Source organism: Fusarium flagelliforme (assembly GCF_020744385.1).
Source record: "Fusarium flagelliforme strain FIESC 12 MPI-CAGE-AA-0113 chromosome Unknown B0J16scaffold_7, whole genome shotgun sequence".
NCBI lineage: Eukaryota > Fungi > Ascomycota > Sordariomycetes > Hypocreales > Nectriaceae > Fusarium > Fusarium flagelliforme.
Window position 1 is genome coordinate 675870 of NW_025763509.1, and position 22038 is coordinate 697907.

At 48.6% G+C, this 22038-nt stretch overlaps 6 protein-coding genes and 1 non-coding gene across 7 annotated transcripts; 4 read left to right on the top strand and 3 right to left on the bottom strand.

The window, feature by feature from the left end:
• Positions 1 to 2872: 2872 nt before the first annotated feature.
• Positions 2873 to 2970, top strand: B0J16DRAFT_t273. Its single transcript has one exon. It is a non-coding gene; the product is annotated as a tRNA-Leu (tRNA).
• A 208-nt stretch (positions 2971 to 3178) lies between these two features.
• Positions 3179 to 4129, bottom strand: B0J16DRAFT_348516 (P-loop containing nucleoside triphosphate hydrolase protein). The gene has a single exon (XM_046128747.1). It carries the CDS (start codon positions 4004 to 4006, stop codon positions 3221 to 3223), a length of 786 nt encoding a protein of 261 aa, XP_045978707.1. The 5' UTR covers positions 4007 to 4129; the 3' UTR covers positions 3179 to 3220.
• Positions 4130 to 4667: 538 nt separating this feature from the next.
• On the top strand, positions 4668 to 6234 carry B0J16DRAFT_348518 (uncharacterized protein). The gene is made up of 2 exons (XM_046128748.1): positions 4668 to 6092; positions 6156 to 6234. Exon 1 carries the CDS (start codon positions 5056 to 5058, stop codon positions 6037 to 6039), a length of 984 nt encoding a protein of 327 aa, XP_045978708.1. The 5' UTR covers positions 4668 to 5055; the 3' UTR covers positions 6040 to 6092; positions 6156 to 6234.
• A 1870-nt stretch (positions 6235 to 8104) lies between these two features.
• Positions 8105 to 10160, top strand: B0J16DRAFT_181622 (uncharacterized protein). Its single transcript, XM_046122615.1, has 4 exons — positions 8105 to 8696; positions 8745 to 9295; positions 9343 to 9473; positions 9521 to 10160. Exons 1-4 carry the CDS (start codon positions 8556 to 8558, stop codon positions 9877 to 9879), a joined length of 1182 nt encoding a protein of 393 aa, XP_045978709.1. The 5' UTR covers positions 8105 to 8555; the 3' UTR covers positions 9880 to 10160.
• B0J16DRAFT_309801 (glycosyl hydrolases family 2, TIM barrel domain-containing protein) lies at positions 9985 to 13752 on the bottom strand. Its single transcript, XM_046124933.1, has 3 exons — positions 12893 to 13752; positions 11437 to 12841; positions 9985 to 11387 (listed from the first exon to the last, which is right to left on the bottom strand). The coding sequence occupies exons 1-3, from the start codon at positions 13476 to 13478 to the stop codon at positions 10238 to 10240; spliced, it is 3141 nt and encodes a 1046-aa protein (XP_045978710.1). The 5' UTR covers positions 13479 to 13752; the 3' UTR covers positions 9985 to 10237.
• Positions 13753 to 14965: 1213 nt separating this feature from the next.
• B0J16DRAFT_348524 (uncharacterized protein) lies at positions 14966 to 16100 on the top strand. Its single transcript, XM_046128749.1, has 4 exons — positions 14966 to 15297; positions 15351 to 15410; positions 15462 to 15593; positions 15647 to 16100. Exons 1-4 carry the CDS (start codon positions 15022 to 15024, stop codon positions 15917 to 15919), a joined length of 741 nt encoding a protein of 246 aa, XP_045978711.1. The 5' UTR covers positions 14966 to 15021; the 3' UTR covers positions 15920 to 16100.
• Positions 16101 to 17141: 1041 nt separating this feature from the next.
• Positions 17142 to 21906, bottom strand: B0J16DRAFT_357907 (uncharacterized protein; the record flags this gene model as incomplete). The annotated part of the gene is made up of 12 exons (XM_046129563.1): positions 17142 to 17292; positions 17457 to 17621; positions 17671 to 18237; positions 18286 to 18447; positions 18497 to 19152; positions 19230 to 19305; positions 19360 to 19441; positions 19483 to 19522; positions 20165 to 20807; positions 20856 to 21566; positions 21614 to 21681; positions 21733 to 21906. 12 exons carry the CDS (start codon positions 21904 to 21906, stop codon positions 17142 to 17144), a joined length of 3495 nt encoding a protein of 1164 aa, XP_045978712.1.
• Between the last annotated feature and the right edge of the window lie 132 nt (positions 21907 to 22038).

The window sequence follows — 22038 nt, forward strand, 5'->3', positions numbered from 1 at the left end:
TCTAGGTAAGCATAACCTTGAACATGTCCGCCGTTGTCGTATCCACGTAGCATTTTTCCAGTTGGCCCCGACCGTTTCGCCATGCCAATAGAGCCCGAGATCACTGCAGCCTCCAGCCAAAATGCCCCGTCTGGTTTGGGCTGCCGTGGCCAACGTGAAGCCACGAGTAGCAACGACAACCAAGCCCATCTCTACCGGCGTATATGACCGCTCTGGGCTACGGTTTACACAGTCAAGAGGATGTACTCGGAACCAGTGGCCTCGCCCCAAAATGCCCCTTCGGCGTTTGCTGGGTTCTTTGAGAATTCCCTAGCCTTGTGTGATCTCTAATTCGGATTTGAATGAGTCCCACCAGGGCGCTGTGCTGTACAAAGAACTACAGTCGTTCTTCATAACAGCAGGTTTTGACGTGTGGCTGACAGGAAGGGAAGATCTCAATTCCTCCACGAATGGCTTCGCCGAGAGACAGATGCGAGCAAAGGGGCATCCATATGATATCTTGCCGCGACCAGCGACCATATAGTTCGACGTGATTGTCTGTGATCATCATAGAGGCGTTCAGATGATGTTGGGATGGGCTTCTAAGAGGAGGGATCTGGCGCGGAGATGGGCCCCGAAAGGACGGTACCGGAGAAGCAGTAGAACGGAACAGGAGGCGCGGGAGGAGAATATCAGAGGGGCCCCTAGGTGCCCGAGCGGTCGGGACAGGTAGGGTGGGTAGGGGGGAGCGGGGGGAGCGGCCGGCCCCTTGGACCCGGCACTTTGTGGCCGTCCGAAGTATAATAGGACTCGGGAGAAAGTGTAGTCCTACACAACTCGTCGCTCCTATTCCTCTCGTTCTTTTCATCCTCGTCTGCTGAGCGTCTGGACACCTCGTCTATCAGCTCCTTGAAACGGCTGTTTGGCTCTGCCCTTTCAACGCTCAACGTCTTGTCAGAGCCGCGTGCTTCAGCTTCCTCCTGCATGTCGACATCCTCTTGCGGCTGCATGTCGACGTCCTCTCGCCACTGTGGGTTACACCTGCCGCAGAGTTCGGCGCGAGCTTGGGGATAAGTAGTGGGGTATTCAGCTTTCGGACACCGTTGTGTCTGCCAGAATACCTCGCAATGTACCATCACATCGAAGGTTTTGTTGATTGGCCAGTCGCAGACGACGCAACGAGTGTCGACACAGTTTGCTCTGCACATTTTGAAAGAGTTAAGAATTGGGAAGAAGAGTCTGTGTTGTTGTGTACGTGAATACTGGAGATAGATCCTGGATGTAAAGAAAAGGTTTCTTTAAATAGTCTATGGAAACTGAAGGTTTGCGACCATTTCCTAAGCTTTGTATTCCGCCAGAGTGGACCCTATGGCCTGCATAAGACTAGAAGACTGTGAGTTCGCAATAAAGTTGTTATAAAGGCGTCAGGGTATCAAAAGCATTGGGCCCTAAAGGTATAAGAGATGAAATAGTTTAGTCAGATTATGCTAGCTTAGACCAGCACTTATGATACTTTATGTTGGTAGCCTAAGCCTTAGAGGATAATTCTTCTGTTACCTACCTAAAGCGATATGCTGTCCGAGTACTGGGATGTCTGTACCTGTATAGTAAATGACTTTTGTTATTGCCAGAGTTCATATAGGCATTAGTGTAGGACTAATGTGAACCTTGAGTCCCTGACGCTCTATAAAGTTACTCACAGAAGCCTTACGAGGGTGTCAAAGGGACGATCAAATCCGTACAAGGTCCTACAGAGCGAGAACTATAATGTGACCCTTGCAACATCAGTAACTCGACACGTCTTGTCATACTCACCTGCGCTCCAAGCCGTCAAGGGTTGGGCTTTTTCGAATCGCGGGGTCTCCAGTAACCAGTAAAGGGAAGTCTGGTCCGCATGGAAGAAACCCAGAAACCAAACGCAACTATCCCATTTCAGTCCTCTAGAAACACCTTCGAAATACGGATAAATCAACACCTCTACCAAGTAGAGTTACCGCTCTGTTCTAAAAGTCCATCTCAGCTGTTATACTTCAGACCTGCCAAAAATCCATGTGTTGGAAGATACGACAGCCCATCTGCTCTGATTGCAGGACCTGAGGTATCCGGCCAGCTTTCTCCAGAGTTTGTTGTAGGCAGCACCCATTCTACCACGCTTCTGGAATTCCTGCAAGACAAACATGAACCGAACCAGCGACCTACGTTCTGCCCAAAAGGTTTTCTTTTTAAGTGGCGTCTGGTTATGTAAAACCCTGTCCGGACCAATGAATGACGCGCTACCACAACACCGTACTCGACCACGACATCGAGTCCGCCTTTATGAGGTCACATATGTCCAGTGGTCCACCTTCCGACAACCGCTCGGGGCATCATTCTCGACGTCCAGGACAGCGACAAGACCCCGACCATCCAGGCAAGGGCGGCCCTTCCAGCAGTAGCCGTCTTGCTTTGTGCGGGTTATCCTTTGGTCGCTAGAAGTCAGAAGACTTGGCCACGGAAAGCATAAGAGACGAAATAACTTAGTTGCCTTATGCTAAAGCTTGGACTAGCATTTAGGCTACTTTATCCTAAGACCCTAAACCTTAGAGAAGCATGGAAGACTGACGACGCCATGCAACTTATCTTACAATGCAGAGAGCTGCATCAAACTTTCAAACTCTCAAACTCTCTTGCAATACCCCATCGACGTGCCTTCCTGTCGCATACTTTCCGCCAGGCTTATGCAAGCCTCAAAATCAAAATGAGTGCGTCTCCCAGAGTATCATGAGTGAGTTTTGAGGATGCGACATTGAACAATTTGAGTTTAGGATTCTTCTTGTCAAATGGTCCACAAGCGGTACGGACTAGGCTCCTTAGATGCAGAATTGGTGCTAATATTCAACAACGAATCATCATCGCTAACTTGGCCGAGTGGTTAAGGCGCTGTGTTTAGGTTCTCATCAGAAACCAAACCCGCAGTGGGAAACCGCGGAGGTTCGAACCCTCCAGTTAGCATATAGCGATTCTCTTTTTGTATTTTTGCCGACATCTTTAAATCTTATTCCGTTTTGTTTCACTTTGCGCATCCGTTTGATGTGATCATTCAAGTGTGTGAACCCGGGCCTGAAAGGAAGATCTTCCTACGCGTTATGGCAACTCTTTGCATGCATCACTTCCCACAGAAATGCATTATTTCACGAAGTTATGAAGAAGAGCCAATGATTCGCTACAAAACAACAACCATGTCATGATTGACAGTACTGACTTATAGAAAGTGAGAAGCAACCTTCCATGCCCCCCAAGTCGCGCCAAACAACGCCGCCCACGACAGAAGGCCCTTCGCAATGAATATCCTTGTAACCATCTGGAATGTCTTCTTCTCGTTCAATCTCGGAAAAGGCTCATCAGGCACCTCGACACCCAAGAACTTGCAAAGCGGCTCCCATCCATCCTCAGCCTTGAAAAGCAGAACCTCCCGGTCACGCTTCTTCGCCTCCCCAAGCACCCGCTCATAATACACATCATAAGTCTCAGCGCTGAAAACACGATCCGTACCATACTCATCTTTGCATTTCTTGATGCTCTCCTGATTAAGCGCGTACCAAAGTCGATCCGTAGCCCAAAGCATACCGACCCACTTGAACCAAGGACTAAAGAAGAACCAAAAACTATCCTCTGCACTCTTCGCCCAGACTTTACCGTCGGGTCTCATGTTGACGACGATCTTGGCATCGGGGTATATGTCCATCATGTCAGGTGTGAAGTAAACAACGGGAAGATCGCAGATGGAGCGATGGCCGTGGATGAGTTGCTGCACCATCTTTTGGCGTTTGGCGTCATCTTTTTCGCGGAGGGCGTCGATGAAGAGTTGCATACGTGATACGTGTGGGAGAATTTCTGCCATGTGCATGCAGGGTCCGAAACCGAGTTTTTCAAAGGCTGCTTGCATGGATGAAGTAGCTGCGCGAGGAAGACCGGCGCCGATGACCTGGAGGGGAACTGCCTCCGAGTTCGGGTCGCCGAGACCGCGAGAATCAGTGATGAAGCGCATGGTTGAAGATTGAAAATTATGGATCACGATGTGGGCAAGGGAACAGTTCTGATGATGGTGAGGGTAAGTCTTATATATATCTCCACATGGAATCAAATATTAAGCGCTCACGGGTCATCTTACCTACACTCGCCAAGCGGCTAAGGTCAATTCCAGACAACAACGAGGTGAGATGTACCCGATATAAGGTATTTGGTCATCAGTGCATAAAACCTCATTCGCTATGGGGATTAGTGCTGACAGAAAGCGGCACAGGATGACTTGATATAGCAGGTGGTGAGCGACACACCAGAAGGTGCTTTGGAATCCATGGCGACCAGTTTTATCTCGGCGAAAGGTATAAAATGATAGATGTCGCCACTTTGTCCATACGTGTATTCAATGAGGCTACAAAAAGTCTGGTGTATAGATGCATTGAAGACGTGCGATTCCTGCTTCGATAATTCGTTGCAAAGTAATCCATGTCAGATTAGTCCAGACCACCGGATAAAATGCGAACATCATGTCCCCTCTCAGCAATAGCTAATTGGTTGGCTTGTAGAAATCTGTATATCTGAGTAAGCTTTTGCATTCTAGCCGCCCAGTTGTTGTAATGCTCGACTGTTCAGGATGCCACGTTTCATTCTGCTGACATGTGAAAGCCAATTACCGTCTGACCATTCCGATGAGGATGGTCAATACAAGCACACACTAATATGAGAATCGAAACTCTAGGGCTAAACATGCTACACATGTCGTTGTTTTTGAGTTGATTGTGGCTAACCCATAACTTGGTCTCCAGTCTAGAGCTTTCAGCCTGGTGTTACCCTACACCAAGATTCCAGAATGACAGACCCGAATTCATCATCTTCTCTCGATATTTAGTATCTATAACTGGTGATCACATCATTTCATTATTCTTTGTTATTTCGAAGTGAGGTCGCTGTGGATGTTGGCCAATTGACGTCGGTTCCTCACCTCAAGCTCGATGACGACAATGACATCATGACGATCGCATTCCTTCATCACAACATGCTATTTCTTTCACCATAGCGAAACCTGCACGCGACATGATCCGCATCAGTCGCACATTCAGAAAACCACTATCAGAAGCAGGAGTCTCACTTGCGCGACGCCAGAAATTCTCAACACTCATATCTCTACAACGAGGATCATCATCAGAGCCAGCCAAAATGAGTTGGATGGACAGTTGGAGTCGCCCTTCCAAATCTCAAGCAACACCAGCGCCTTTCTATCTGTTGCCTGGAGGAGAAGATACGCCTTACTGCCATTCATGCGGAAGGGTTATCAGTACTCGAAGGACTACGGCTACAGCGAACACCAATACGCCAGCTAAATACTGCTCTCATCGATGCCGGACACAGAAGCCCGGAAAGCTTGATCGGGAGCTTGAGAAGGCATTTGTGAAACTACTAGGCGCGGAAGAGAGCACAAGTACAGAGAAGAAGCATACAAAGGGATCTTCGGGGAAGCATAAGAAGGGGAAGAACAGCAAGGGCGATAACAGGATTTTGGTATCCTGCAGCGCAGCGGAAGAACTCGTCTTTGGAGCGAACCGGACATCGATGGAGGAAGAACATGAAGAAACTCACAGCGAAGATGAAACACCTCAAACATCAGAGCCTGTCCAAGCACCGTCTGAGCCACGAACGTCCGAGGAAGACATTCCCCTCACAGACGATCTCAAAAACGACAATCACGTCGACGGCGACGTTCTGGCCCGCATGTCCGTCCGCAGCGGCACCCGCATCCGCCCAGCTCAATCCGTGTCGGAAGTCAATGGCAGCGTAGGCGGAGAAAAGGGTCGCGCAGAACGAATCCATGAAACGGATGAGATGTTGGAAAAGCGCAGACAGGGACAGAAGAGAGCGAGAGAGAAGGAGATGACAAAGTGTGCTGCGCGAAGAGGTGTTGTTTTTGGGTTTGCTGTTGGTGAGGATGGTGAGAAGAAGAAGTGTGAAGCTGTCATGTCAGGGAAGGTCGTTGAGCCGAGTTTTGCAAAGGGAGATTGGGCGATACGTTGGAGGGAGTGATGAGACGCAGATGGGTAGAAGAGTCGTTTTCTGACTTATGCTGTCAAAATAAACTAGAATAAGTGCCCATTTAAGTTAGCATAAAGTGACTCGGTTATTCCGTCTCTTATGCTTACAGTGGTCACTTCTTCTGACACCCTGACGAAACGGTATTGGAAGCCAAGATGTTTAGCCGAGTTGCAAAGTCAAAACTTCGGGCCGACAAGAAAAGATACGGATGTAGACTTCCGACAAGTTATCACAATCATGATGTACTGTATTTCCGCTGTTCGGTTATCTTCCAAGAATTAGGGGCGGATCCATTTTCCAGGCTGGCTTGACTCCGCTGGGCTTATCTCTTCAGGGGATGATAGCGCTGTGGAGTTGACGGTATTCAGTGGAGCTCTCCACCTGCCGTCAATCTCTCAACGGCGACTGGAGATACAGAAAACTCGTACCATTCTTATCATGAATTGTTTAGAATCTGTGCTTTGAGCTATATCGTGAACTATTGATTAGTACGGAGGCACAAGAGATTGGCAGGTAAAATGGGCCTTGGATGGGGGCGGTTTGGATGCGGGTGCCTGAGCGCTGTAGATCCCCCATTCTGCCAAAACACATGGCGCAACAGGGTCATCGCCATCCATATACCCTCACATAATTCATTGGGTTACATGGCTGTATTAATAATTACGAAAATGACATCTCCACGTACGATTTCTCACAGAAAGTCTAGAAGCATGCCCGGGAGAAATAACCTGCCTTCTGTCGTGCAGGGTCCAGGGCTTGCTGGAATGGTTGCCACACTTTTGCAAAGCTGAACCTTTTAGCTGTGCCTGAAAATCAGGCGATCCTTTTAACGGCAAAGACAGAACGTGGAACATGCATGTCGTGAGTCAAGACACGAGCTTTGAAGTTGCTTTGACGTATATCGGGAATGACCTCACAACGACCAATACCCGAAGAGATAACAAAGCTACTCGAGGGTTTAAGTTTAAGACCAAAACAAAGGAGCTATCGCCGGTAGCTCAGTCGATAGCCAGCCAAGGCGTGTCAAGTCTGGGGTAATGGCGCTGTGCTAAGCCGGATGCGGTAGGTGGTACCGCTGCAATTCTCAGCGGTACAGCCACTGGTGTCCCGGGACGTTTTCCGCGGTGCAGTGATAGAGCCAACAGGTAACGTTCGAAGAGCGACCGTGGCGCCATATATATCCGCGAAGGATGATAGCGCAGCTGTTGATAGGTTTCATCTCCTGGCAGGAGATAAGGGTCAACTTGAAAGTTTACGCTAACATACGGATTAATCTTGAACCGAGACAGATGGTTGGCGATTGAGATCCTTGTTTATCACTCTTTGAAGCTGAGGCCAGCTCTTTGTACAGATGCAGTAGGTGCGTAGGACTGTTATACCACATGAGGTCTAGTCCCTTGTTCGAGGGACAGCTGGAGGATGGTACGCTTTATTACATTGAATTAATAGCTAACTGCTTGTAGTTTATGTACTCACTTGTACATCTTTATCATGAAAGACATCGCTTACTGGCGGTTGAGCAGGTTTGGCAAAGCTGAGCCAAAACGCCATCTTCCATTGGCAGAATGAGCTTCCTCTTATAGCATCGTACATTTTCAACCCCCCTGCAGAAGTCAGCTATTGACGCCGCAGGCTGACAAGTGCCGATGTTCGAGAATTTCAAGAGAAGAATGGCTTAAAATTACACTAATAAGCAGCAATCAGCTTGCTCATTCTTTGCATGTCCAGCAGCCACTTTACAACAGTCATGATACACATTCCGCTGACATATAACGCCCAGCCTTTTAGCAATGATACTCTGCGCTTTAAACACGAATTGACCTTGCAATCCAGGGGTCCAGCATCCATCGCTTCAAACTATAAATCAGAGGATGCGACTGGCTGTAGATGCTTAATAACGTAGCAAGCGTTATTGACGCAACAGAACATCAAGGAACCAGCCATTTGGGACCAACCCATAAGCGAGCAAGCCGCTAAGAATTCCTGCAGCAGTAGCCAAATTACTCGGTTTTATCAACTCACAAAAGACCGAGTAACAGTCGAGAACAAAACCGACAGGGATGACGCACCTGCGTGACAGAAGTGGTTGAAAATAACTCTCATTTTCCTTGTTTCTTTGTCTTCATTCTGTCGCACAGCATAACTCTGCCAAGATTTCTGGCTGAAAGAACTGAGTCATTTGTTCTGGAATAAAGAACAGCCCCCCTTTTACCCCAGACATTTGGGTCACATCAAGTTTAGGCCGGTGCCCCGGATCCTGCTAAGATAAAACTAAAGTGTCATAGTCGAGGGCCTCCCTACCAAAATACGTACTGGGTACTCGTTCCTTTGTTAAACGACCTTCCTTGTTCTTTTCAAAAGCATATCAATCCCCACCGACACCCGCATCCTTCCTCTCCATGTGAACCATTCAGTTGGGTTTGCTTGCCATTCATTTTCCTTTTGCTTCTCTACAGCTTTTTCTTAAGTACCACTGCCTTGCATGTCGCAGGATCAAGTTCTTCACCATGAGTCTCAAGTCAGACATCATCTGCGCCGTGGTCATTACCTGGGTAGCGGCCCTTCTGGCGCAGATCGCTCGTGTTTTTGCACGACGCATGACAAAGCAGCAATGGTGGTGGGATGATTACTTCTGTCTTGGCGCCTTTGTGAGTGTTCTTGTGATGACTTTAAATCGGTGACTTACATATGTGTAGATCGTTGGTATAGGATACAATGTCGTGATGATCTACTGTAACTATTCCCGGCTGCCACTGTCGATCATGATGCTAATTAAACTAGGGACCGAGAACTGGTACCTAGGCTCGACGATCCCTGATACCGTTACCGATGAAGAATATGACAACATCAACCTCAACGCACGACTCATGCAGTTCCTTATCTCCATGACATACTCCTACTCGATCGGCTTCTCTAAACTTTCTATCCTTCTTTTCTATTGGCGCATCTTTAAACAATCCGCGATTCGAATTCCGATCCAGATCCTCCTTTTCCTCAGCGCTTCATGGCTTATCCTTCGTACATTTATGGTCATCTTCCATTGTATTCCTGTTCAAGCTTATTGGGATAAGAACATTGAGGGTGCAGTGTGCAAGATTAATGATGCGCAGTTCTTCTTTGGGACTTGTCTTACGCATTTTGCTCTTGATGTTGTTATCTTGGCTTTGCCGATTATTGAAGTGTTCAAGCTTCGACTTCGAATGGGACAGAAGGTCGCTATCACTGCGCTATTCGTTATTGGATTCATGTAAGTTGCATCGTCGCTCATCCGGGCTTTTTCGCTAACAATACCAGCGTCTGTCTTGCCTCAACATTTGTTGTCATCGAATCAATCAGATACGACGTCAACACAACTCAAATGCCACGCGATATGGCCAGAAACGACATGTGGGGTTGCGTCGAGATCAACATCGCCATCGTCTCTGGTAAGTCTCTTCTCTGCTTGCTCGACATCTCATACTCATAATTCCAGGATGCTTCCCTCTTCTACGACCAATCTTCACCAAGATCCTCCCCAAGAGATTCCTCAGCTCCGCCGGAAGCAGCCACCCAATCAGCCGAACAACCAACGCCATCCGTCTCACCACCATCAACCGCACCATCAAAGAAAGAGAAGCAGACGACAACAGCTCCCAACACCAACTTGCAGACCCAGAGCAAGGAATCCACGCACACTTTGAGATCGATAAGGAGGGTCCTCGGACTTATATCTCCAGTCGCACGACTGAGTCTTTGCATTCGAGGGAGCAGGATATGGCGGGCATTTATGTGCGGAATGACGTGGTGCAGGAGGTTGAGGAATCGGACCATACATATAAGTTGACGCGATAGAATTTGGGTATAGATGTATAGTAGACGTTTCTTTAGATATACCCCGTAAGCACTTACAAGTATTAAACAACACCAGTTTTAACGACTATGTTGTCCGAACTGAGGGAGATCGTTCTTCATAAATCTGATGAAGGCCTGGTCCCATAGGCTAGTCAACATGGGCGCCGACTCATGTACCTTGCTACCTGTGTTCTGTCCATGTCAGAGCTAAAGTGTCGATCAATGTAACGGGGTCGACATGACTTGCATCATCCACACTAGCTCAACAAGATTAACTTCATAGGACTGTCGATCTCCCGTGAATCTTAATTAACGATCAAAGTCATGTCATTCAATTCATAATATCTACCAATCTTTTTCACAGAGGCTCAAGCAAGAAACCGAAAGTAACCTCCTCGGTCTTAACCATCAAGTCCTCCCGGACGGCAGGTCCACAAGCACCTGATCCAACACCAGCAACCTTATGATCCAGTCTAATAAACACAGCATCCTCCTCAAACAGATCAGGAGGATGCTTAGCGTCCTGGATGGTTGTATCTCTGTGGTTGGAAGCCAAGAAGCTAAAGTGTGCTCCATCCAGGCGTGTCGCGCGAAGACCAACACTGGGTGACTGGGAGTCCCGGAGTGCGACCCAGCGGGTATCTTCTCTGTTTCCGTTTTCTTGGGGAACGTCATACGCGACTTGGAGGTCGGAGATGGACTCCACGTTCCAGATGCCGACGCGTTGAGAGGTCTTCTTGTCGGGGTAGCTCTCTCCGGGTCCACGGCCGAGCCACTTGACGTGCTCCAGGGTCTTGCTACCGTAGAGGTTGAGACCGATTCTGGGAACGTGGTCGGGAATGTAGCCTTGGGGGGAGAGGCGAGTGACGTTGACACTTAGTGCACCGGTAAGATACACGGCGTACTCAATCTCGCAGTCCCATCCCCAGGCAAGCACAGGAGGAGTGATGAAAGTCTTGGACTTCAGCACAACCTTGTCGGAGTTGGATGAGTCCACGGAAAAGGATCGAAGTTGAGACTCGAGTTGATCGACGCCGAAACGCTGCCAGTATGGGACAGCACCGGGCACGTCGTTATCGGTCTTGGGTCGCCAGAAAGATGGGATAATGGCAGCTTTCGTCTTGGGATCGAAGTTAAGCACTGACTTGCCGTTCGAGACCCAGCTCTTCAATGTACCGTAGGCGCGGTTGAAGGTGAACTCGAAATCCTTTCCGGTGACCGTCACGGTGGAGGTCTTCTCGGAAACGGATAGCTTGGCGGAGAGTGTGTTGCTAGCGACGGAAGCGACGGAGACGGGGGCCTGAGGGGCTTGAAGCTGGTGTTGCGACCAAGCGATCTCGTGACCAGCAGGTGCCCAAGCTGTGGAGTGCTTAAGAGAGAGTGTGACGGTCAAGTAGACCTCGCTGTCCTTGTTGTACTTCTTGGCGTCAACGGGGAGAGAAACAGATCGTGTCTCGCCAGCTGGGATGTCGGGAACATCGAAGGATGCGGAGTGAATGAGAGTGGACCTGTCACTTGGTTAGTACTTTCCTACTCAGTATCTTTCGAGAGACTTACTCTTTACCAAGCTGTTCAATCTTGTAAGAAGCAACCAGATGGTCCAAACCAGCAAAATCTTGTCGGTTCTCAATCTTCAACTCGCCGTCAGTAAACTCGAAACCAACGGGCTGGATGACCTTCTTGAACTCAACAAGACCAGGAGTAGGCTCATGCTGACTGTTCAAAAGACCGTCCATGACGAATGTTCCGTCGTTAGGTGTGTCGCCAAAGTCACCACCGTAGGCGTAGTAGCCGGGACCCTCGTGGTCATCCTTCCACAATCCGTGGTTAGCCCACTCCCAGATGAAACCACCTTGGAGACGGGGGTAGTCGCGGAAAGCTTGTTCGTAGTCTTCCAACCAGCCAGGACCGTTACCCATGGCGTGACCATACTCGCAGAGCACGATAGGCTTCTCGAACTTGCCGTCCTTGACACCCTCTTCCTTGGCGTACTTGATGAGTCGCTCGACGGTAGGGTACATGTAACTGTACATGTGTGTCGTCTCGGCGTCCATATCACCCTCGTAGTGGATTAGTCGCGAGGGATCAGCCTCAGTAGCATACTCGAACATCGCCTTGTGGTTATCACCATAGAAAGCCTCATTACCGAAACTCCAGATAATAACACTGGCATGGTTCTTGTCACGGTTGAGCACAGCGTTGATACGGTCAAGATAAGCCTCCTTCCACTCAGGGTTGTTAGAAGTGAACTGGGCAGCCGGTCCGAACGCAAGCTTCTTTCGCTCGCCGTAGTCCATCTCCTCAGGAATGTCCTGCGGTCGCGCAACAGCATCATAGAAACCATGGCATTCGAGATCAGCCTCAGCCATGACCCACAAACCGTACTCGTCGCACAGGTCGAGGACACGGGGATCGTGAGGTTGATGCGCGCAACGGAGAGCGTTGATGTTGTGCTTCTTCATGATGAGAAGGTCGCGCTTGGCGAACTCGAGAGGAACGGAGCGGCCCAGAAGAGGGTGGTGCTCGTGGCGGTTGACACCGCGGAGGCGAATGCGCTTTCCGTTGACCGTCATAAGACCCTCCTTGAGCTCGACCTTGCGGAATCCAACGCGTTGCTGAACCTTGTGAAGAACAGTGTCTGAGCCTTCAGACTTGAGAGTGAGCTCAACGGAGTAAAGGTAGGGTGTCTCCGCCGTCCACTTCTTAGGATCCTCGACATCGAGCTTCAGATCGACCTTCTTGGAGCTACTGTCGATGGATGCCTTGGTAGAGCTGATGACAGCGCCGCCGTTCTTAGCAAGCTCGGAGAGCGTGAGCTCAAGAACTGCGCCCTTCTCGGAGGCGATATCGGTGGAGACTGTGAGTGTGCCGTTCTTGTAGCTGGCGTCAAGATCTGGCTTGACGAAAAAGTCATCAATTCTGGCAGCGGGGAACGAGATGAGATAGACATCTCGGAAAATTCCTGTTCCAAGTTAGCACTCAACTCCGCTCTTCTATCAGCAGAGAAGCTCACCTGATAGCCACCATTGGTCCTGATCCTCGATATAAGTGGCATCAGACCATTGGTAAACTCGCACAAACAGCTCGTTCGCCTCCTCTCGGTTGACGAAAGCCGAAACGTCGAATTCTGAGGGGTTTCTCGATCCCTGCGCATATCCAACCAGAGAGCCGTTCACAAAGATGTGGTATGCGCTGTCGACACCATCAAAGCGCAATCTCAGCTGTGAGCTTGCGTCCCATCCAGCCGGAACGTGGAATTCCCGACGGTAAGTACCCGTAGGGTTCTCGGTAGGCACATATGGTGGGCAGACGGGAATAGGATACTGGACGTTGGTGTACCATGGCTTTCCATGCCCTTGGAGCTGCCAGTGTCCAGGAACCTGGATTTTTCCGTATGTGACGTCTTTTGAGCTGGGCTCAGGTGCCTCAATAGCTGTGGGAGCTAGAGAAAAGTCCCATGTTCCATTGAGTGAGATTGAAGTCTCAGGAATATGGTATGAGCGGGTAGGGAGGGTGTTTCTCCTGAACACAGCTTGGTTGATGTAGTCTGGTCGAGAAGAGTCCTCCTGAAGAGGAATGCCTTTGATACCTCCACCCATTTTGACGTGAAGAAGATGATGACAGTTGGTTTGAATGAAAGAAAGCTCAATCTCAGGGACTTTCTCGAGCTTTATCTCTTGATATCGGCTCTACGCCATCACCCAGCCCCGCATCGTGATACGTTTCTACAACCTGCTTTCCTCATCCCGCAAACACGTGCTCCGGAGTGCTTCGGGGAACTTGGAATCCACTGACATCCATGATAGGTGCGGGTACATGGCTTGGTTGGTGATGATCTTGCCTGGTTGGATGGGTGAGCGAATGCGACTGAACAGATTGGGTTTAGCGAGATGGTCGAGGTAGTAGGGCGCGGGGATACCGGAGCCGAGTGGAGAAGCTCACGACTTGCGAGAACCGAGGATGGAAAATCATTTTGCCGCGCTCTTATCGTCCGATAAAGAGATTAGATAAGACAAATCACAGTGCCGAGTAGCAGTGTGAGAGCGCAAGCACTGTAGCGCGATAAGATTAGAGATAAGATAAGATGCTTCCTTCTCTCAAACACTTTGTAATCCCGAACTCACCATAAATTCCCCGTGAATTTACTCTTCAACGTCGATGAATAATCACCACCACTCAAATATCCCAGAATGAACAAGCAATCTGTCTATAGAACCTGGAAGAACTTGTTCCATCATTTTGCAACGTGTCGAACGGCGTTCTTTGACCCATGAAGCTCTAGAGAGCTACGTGTCCTTATAACGCTATGGTTGGTCCCGGGTAGGTTGCGTCCTGCTTCCAATCAGCACGCTTAGCAAAACGATTTGGCAATCCAATACCTACTGAACACAGCATGGTGAAACGCGATCAATACCTCAACTGGTCAAGCTTATAGATTCTTATATTAGTAGTGATGTATTGTCAACTTGCTGAGTCTAGGGCCTTGTTCGTCTTTATCTTTCTGGAGACAGCAACTTCCACCAAGGCGTCAACCAGACGCGTTGATTACGCGACACCACTCGTTGTCATACACCCAAGCACTCAAAAGGTTAATTCTTGTAAACAAGGGTAGGAATTAGCTCACTTCCAAAGACACTTTAAGCCTCAATTCTAGAACATCGTGAACAGAACAGCGCGATCAATAACTGGTCAAAGAACCTTTATGCCTCAATTGACATCAAGTTTCATGATGCTTATCTGTCTTTTCCTGCCAGGATCTTGGAAACGTGAAAAGGGCACTGACCTTCACCAAATCAATGATATGTTCATGGCGATCGGCCATTTCCCACTTGGGATTATGCATCTCTCAATTTTACTAACACGTAGCCTTGAAAAGCCACATCTCAAATTTATTGTTAGCAACTGCCGAGTCGATACCATGGGTGACTCATTGTCAAGTCCTGATGGTTGCAAGCCTGCTTGGAACTGTTACATTGCTGCCTTGATGCAGCTTACTTTCAACGTGGCCAGTCAAATAATAGATAGGATATGGAATTATAAAGTTAAATAAGTTCTCATTAATTAATCGTTTTTATCTATCCAAAGACTTCATTTATACAATCTCAATTATCGTTATTAAAAACTACTACGACTATTGTCAAAATGGCCTCGCCTACTTCCTCGAACTCACCTGCTCCCGGCATGTTCAGTGAGATCACAACCAGATTCATCGTCCCCTTTTTTCTCGTCACATTGAACCTGGTCGCATACAAAACGAGCAATGATGGTCGACTACCTGCTTTCAACGTCTTTATTAGCCTTTATCTACTTAGTGCCTACTTCAGACGCGGCAAACCTTCTTCGACTACGGTCACAAGTAGTGATGATAAATCTGTTCAGAAAGCAGAGTCCCCAAAGTCAAACCAGAAACAGAAGAAAGTAAGTCATGAAACAAGTCCGTTGCCACATGGACATCACTAACATTATCCAAGACATGGATGAAAGTTCTGTTTGGCATCGTGGTGTGCTGTGCACTGGCGATCCCTATTAAAGTAAGATCCTTCAGCCAACTGTTTCGATGAACTGGCTAACATATCCGCAAGTCACTAGTTGAGCTCGCGCTCGACCAATTCGGAAACTATGACGATGTACTTCTTCCAATGAACTACGGCGACGATTGTGGCACAATGGTCGGAACTGCTGGCCCAGATCAAGAAGTCCGCTACAAATACTACGTGCGCACATCCCTTTAGCCAATATTCGTAATCGATTTACTAATAGTCAGTAGAGCGCCAAAGGCTCTTGCGACACAATGGCCGAGCGAGACACCATTCGTGGAGCCATCGAAGAGCAGATCAAGAAGAACTACCCAAAGGATATTTGTGAGACTCAGTGCTTGGATCTGAGAAAGACTGGACTGTGGAATGGGTGGCTTCTTGTTGGCCCGCATCCGGGATTCGATTCTGATAAGTACTGCGGTCCTGACCTTCCCGATTTGAAGTTTGGAGAGTGTGGGCAGAGGAAGGAACGCGTCGATGCGACAGGCGGGACCAATTCTTAACCACGCTGATTGTAGTGCTCAGCAAAAAGCTTTATAGTGGTTGGTGGGAGCTTTAGCGGGTAGATTACGGGGTATCTAGTGCTGGGTAGACGCTGTAGTCTAGTTGCCTTTGGAGGTCTTTTGTGATGCTGTTAGATAAATTGGATATTTGTAACAGCGGCACGGATATAATGTTCATGGAGTGATTTTGAGTAAAAAGACTTGACTCTTGTATCAGTCGCAATATGAAATCAATTGTTTCTTGATAACAAATTGCATTTGTGCAAAAGCTAAGGTGCAGACCTTCCATGGCGTGATGATTGAGATCGGCTATTTCCTATTTTGGGATTCCTGTTTCTGCATGACTGGAGTTTCTGCCTGAACGCCTGGACTGCTTACAACCAGCAACGTGGTCATCTACGAATATATCTTACGGACAGATTCGACTTTTCCAATTCTTTGTTACCATTCCATACTCTGATAAAGACGATCATTATGACGATGCCCTGGTACACTTCCCATGAGGTCATCACCTCATTTTTCGTGCCTGCCTCCATCATGGCAGTAAATACGATTGCGTTCACGTCGTTTACGTTCACTGACAATCCTTTTCTTCCTACTATAAACATTATCGCCGGATGGTATCTGATCAATCATTACTTTGAATATCCACCCGATTTACACGACAAGAAACTCACCAAGGCACAACAAAAACAAAGAATGGTCAGTGACGAAGGGATCTACGGTTAGGAATTATACCATTGACATTATCAAAGTTACTCGCCAAGGTTTTGTGTTGGGTTTTTATATGCATCGGCTCGTCAATTCTGTTACGGGTAAGATGAATGCCATACGGTTAGAGGGGGCTGCTAAAATGTCGAATACAGGACTTCTATGATTTCCTGGGTGTCCTTTACCACGACTACCTTAATCAATGGCCCCACGGATCATGCTATTTCCCTTGCGATGGTTTCGGTGGACAAGCTGGCCCAGAGAATTCGATCTCATACATGTACTCTTCTCGAACAGACTGGGGAGGAAAGGACACAATGGACATAGAGACACTCGCAAAGCAGGTGCGCGACTGTAACCCTGCAAATGAGAGGAAAGCTATTGCCCGTGCTGTCATCAACCACATTGGCAAATATGGAACAGAGCTCAGCCGTACTCAATGTCTAGATCTCAGCGAGGGCGGTTCAGTGAATGGATATCTCGTTATCGGTCCTACGGAAGGCTTTCGTTATTACATGAACTGCGGCCCGAAGTTTCTGGACACGATTGGGGGAATTGGGGATCTTGAATAGCCGCTCCATAGTTCGGTTAAAACCACCACATGCCACAAGTGGTCGGAGTGAGTCGAATGTGGAATGGCTAGAGTTAGGCTGGTATATGACCTGGATAGCGGAATTTCACAAGAAGGGTATGGGAGGGGCAAGAACAGCTACCCAGTGATATTCTCAGATGCTTCAAAATTGAAAGGATTCTGTATATCCAGATGAATTAGTGTAGAGTTTAATAGCAGTCCCTAATATAACTATCCGCCTGCTGTATAAGCCACATGCTTCGGTCGACACTGGGTGAATCACCTCCGAAAGAAACCTCTCTCCAATTTCGGAACAACTTCTCCAGATGACTACCCACAAGCGTCGCACGCGTGCCGATGAACTCTTTCAATGCGGGTATATGTGAAGCCGCCAGGATTATAAGCATAGCTCCAGACATACTAATTGTGGTTAGAACCGGAAGACTTGAGCAGAGAGAGAAACACTTACGATAATGAACAGATCCATGTGTCGATGAGAACTGTCTGTGAAAAGCCTCGAAGATCCAAAGCATGCAAAAGGCATGCGTCAAGACATAACTTGCACTTATTCATAACATCGGGTATTGCAGGTGTGACAGCCGATGTGGAAGTCCTCGTATCATCGTAGCTACTACTCAGCATCCACATGAGGTACGGTCGATAGATGACTCCCTTGCAGGTGAGATATCGTTGCCGTAGGAATCCCCCAGCCGCAGTAGCTACTTCTTCAGTATCGACACTAAATGAGAAGGAAGCTGGAAGTACATCGCGCCAGTCATCTAATTGACGCTGAAGCTCGGCGACGATTCGAGGAAAGCGGGTATGGTCGAATGCAGCACCGGTGTCTCGTGCGTAGAGAAGTTGATGGACTCTGTTCAGTAGACGGCGCATACTGATACAGGCGAGGAAGTAAAGGGAGGATTCTTCCTCGACTATGTCGGATGTATGGGTGTTGTAAGAACTTGGAAGGGGAACAGAAGACTCGACTCGGGCAATGCCAGAAGGGGGACATGCTGATAGCTCGGCCATGTAGTCGCTAAGCGACAGTCAGTATGGTTCGGGGATAGAAATGGGTTATGTTCACCTTTCCAATATGTAACAAGACCAGAATATCCTTCGAATCCGTTCCTCAGAATCAGTATCGTGCTTGTTAGCGGGGTATGATAATAGAAGCATGCATCGAGTCGCCGTGGCGCTGAGATACTCCCAGGCTTGAAGTGGCCTGACCAATGATGCAAAGTAAAGACTAGATGAGAGGTTAGACGGGTATGAGCAAAGCAAAGGATTGGACCTACGCAGTGAAGAAGAGACATTGTGTGCTCTGTGAATCCACTTGTAGGTGAACGACATGGAGTTTCTTCAGCGCCAACTGAAAGTAGATATCTCCCAACTTCCGTTTCCTCAACCTTCTGTCCTTCTCACCGGCATCAGGCTCGGTCGTGAAGCGCATGTCCTCAGCAGCTTGACTCGCACAGCCCAAAGCCAATGTTAGCAGACACAAGCATGAGTGCACCGTATCCTCGGCAGGCATCCCATTTTGAAGTATCGCTCGGATACTGCCAAGCTGCTCCTGCGACATGGAAGGATACCAAAAGTTCACATTTCGTTCAAAAGCTTCCAACATCGACGTGATGTCTTCGGAGTCGACGTAGGGATACATCGGATTTGCTGCGACACTTAAAGGTGGTCGTGACTGTTCAAGATGAAAGATGGATTCTCCGTCATGGCGAAGGAGAGGGAAAACGTCGAAGTGAGGCCATTGGAGTATCGACTCAGTTGTGGATGTGTGCATGGAGTCCAAGACTGCGTTTTCGAAGTTATTCACATTCTCACGGTTGTCTTGGCTGGTTGGTGTCTGGATGGCGTGGCTTTGGCGACGGAGGTTGAGGTCTGGTGATGAACCTGAGAAGGAGTTTGTGCGATTTGTTTGGGGAGAGTTGATGGCTTGTTGCTGGCAGGCTAGTTGGATATTGGCTGGCTGCGTAGGATGGTCAGACGAGAGTCATCAAGAGATGGGAATATGCTTACAATAGTAGAGCGCAGCTCATGCAGCGTCCTCTCAACTCTGAGGACACTCTCCAAGATCAAGTCGTTTTTACTCCTCCTGGACCCACGGTTACCACGATGCAACAGAAGTTCAACAGCCAATGAGACTTACGAATTCGCTTCAGATCCATATGTACAATCATGGCCGATCGCTGCACAAGTCGCGCAAGGATTATTCCCATCACACCTGCCATCTATTAGCCAAGCTGTCAAATGAGGCTCTAGAGTGACTTACCTTGTTTTGCGGGTACGACAAGCATCACACTACAGGTCAGCTCCAACCAAACAAGATGGTCAGCCTTGTACTTACTGCATGCGACGTCCTGAGTCGCTTTCGCGGCGGCCACTCGGACTCATCTACAGCGTGTTCCATGGCGATGAAGTGAGACAGACAGGTTGGTTGGTTTGTTACTCCGGTACGGACCGACGTGGGGATAATGAAGGAAGTGGGTGGATGATCTGATGGTTCGGGGAAGTTCGGCCCGGAAGAATTGGGGTGTTTGATTGGAGCGGGAGAAGAGACTGGATGTTTTACCCCAGCTTTTTAGAGGGGGGACCGATTGGTTGCGGGGTTGGATTTAAGCAGTGGCCAAGGAACGGTGCAAAGCTTGATGACCATGAGACCTCGGGACGGGCCAGGGTTTGCAGATCGGGCATTGAAGCCGAAATCGCATTCTCGGCCGAACTCAATTGACTACCGTACTTTACCGTAATTTCCTTGCAACAAGTTTTGCAGTACCCTGGCTGCCTATCAATTGAGCAACTTGTACTTCTGACAACATGTTTGGTCATTCAGTAGCCTTGTAAACATTTGGAAAGGTTTTTCATGGTCATGTATTCCGAGTCAATTATGCAATAGAGTATCTGATGACTATCTACCGCAACAAGAGTTGATCTTTGTCTGGCAAAGATCAAACAGTTGCAAGCTTCTCATCACCCGTCACGTTCATGGTATTCATAACAGTCTGAGCATCTCTCTTCTGCAGACTCTTCTTAACAGGGTTGGGAGCCTCGAATACCTCCGACAACTCCTCCAAAGTGCGGTCCTTAGTCTCAGGGAAGAAGAAGTAGATAATAACAGCTTCAAACAAATCCCAAAAGACAAACACAAGGTAAAAGTGGTATCGGATCTTCTCAAAAGCTGGACCACTGCTGTACTGGATAATGGTCGAGGCAACGGAACTAGCCAGGTTACCGACAGCAGTACCCTTAGCTCGAATATCGGTGGACAAACATTCGGCGATATAAGCAGATTGAAGGGGAGTCCAACCGAATGAGAATGCGATTCCGAAGATGAAGACCATGGCGACTGTGGCGTTGGCGGCGGAGTCATTACCGTCGTCAAGGGCAAGCTTGCTGGTTCCGGTGATGATGGCGAAACAGCAGGAGCAGAAGACGATGGAGTAGAGCAAAAGAGGACGACGGCCGATGACATCGGTCATACGGGCACCGAGGATGGCGCCGAAGAAGCAGAGAATGGGGTTGATGCCGTTGAGGGCGAGGACCTTCTTTTCATCGACGATTCCGGCGTTCTTCATCATGACGGGGAGATAGTAAGAGCTATGGTTGTTAGTTAATGATGTAGATCAGTGTTCCTCTTGGACTCACCTCAGACTGTTACCACTGATCTGTCCAAAGACAGCCATACCCAAAACACCGATAAGTCGACGGCGCGCGCTGTGAGTGTTCCACAGTCCACGGTAATCCCACCAAGATTTATCAGTAGCATCAGCAGCAATCTGCTGAGTCATCTCCTTGATCTGCAGAATAACCATAGGATGATTTGGGTCTCCTTCACCGTGGTATGTAGCGAGAACCTTGGCAGCATCCTCAACACGATCTTGAGCAATGAGCCATCGTGGAGACTCAGGCAAGAACATAACGCAGCAAACTACAATACCAGACGTAACCATCTGGCACCAGATAGGAATTCTCCAAGCGATGGAGTTCTCCTCACCAAGGTAACTGCATCCGTAGACAACCCAACTAGCGATGATACTGCCGATGTACCAAGTACAGTTGTAAAGACCAGTGATGGTTCCGCGCCATGTGGGATGGGCCATCTCACTGACGTAGCATGGTGCAGATACACAGCAGAAGCTGACACCGAAGCCAAGAATGAATCGACCGCCGAGGAATTGGCCCCGACCCATGGATGTGGCTTGGACGCAGGTACCGATGATGACGACTGCGGCTCCGGTGAACATGCCCCAGCGACGACCGAACATGTCGTTTACAGGGGCTGTGAAGAAGACGGCGGCGATGGAGCCGATGTTGTACATGGCGAAGACGATACCGGTCGATGAACCTTCCTGAGACCTGAAGATTGTCAGCTAAGCCACAGCATCGCGACGGTTTATACTCACATGTTGAAGTAGTGCTGATACGCCTTCATGCCATTGATACCTCCCATAACAGAGCCATCATATCCGTTCTAAAGCCTGTTAGCATCAATTGACCTGCCAAGTAATACCAAGGGACTAACCAGACAGCCGCAGAGGTAAGCGCAAGCCAAGACAAGATACAGACGAAACATGGTAGGGGTCCATGGCGACAGCTTCTGGTTCTGAACATCATGCGCAACCTGGACTGCTACATGAGCATCGTGAATCTCAGTGCCATGGTCAACGGCAGCTTTCTCATCAGCCTTTGAGTCCATGATTGTAGTAAGTCAAGACTTGAGAGAGGAAAAAAGCCAAGAGCAAGTCTGCAGATCACTCTCTACAAAGCCGGGAGGGGAGTCTTTATATAAGACATCTCGCTTGCATTTCCAAGGATACGGACCTTATTC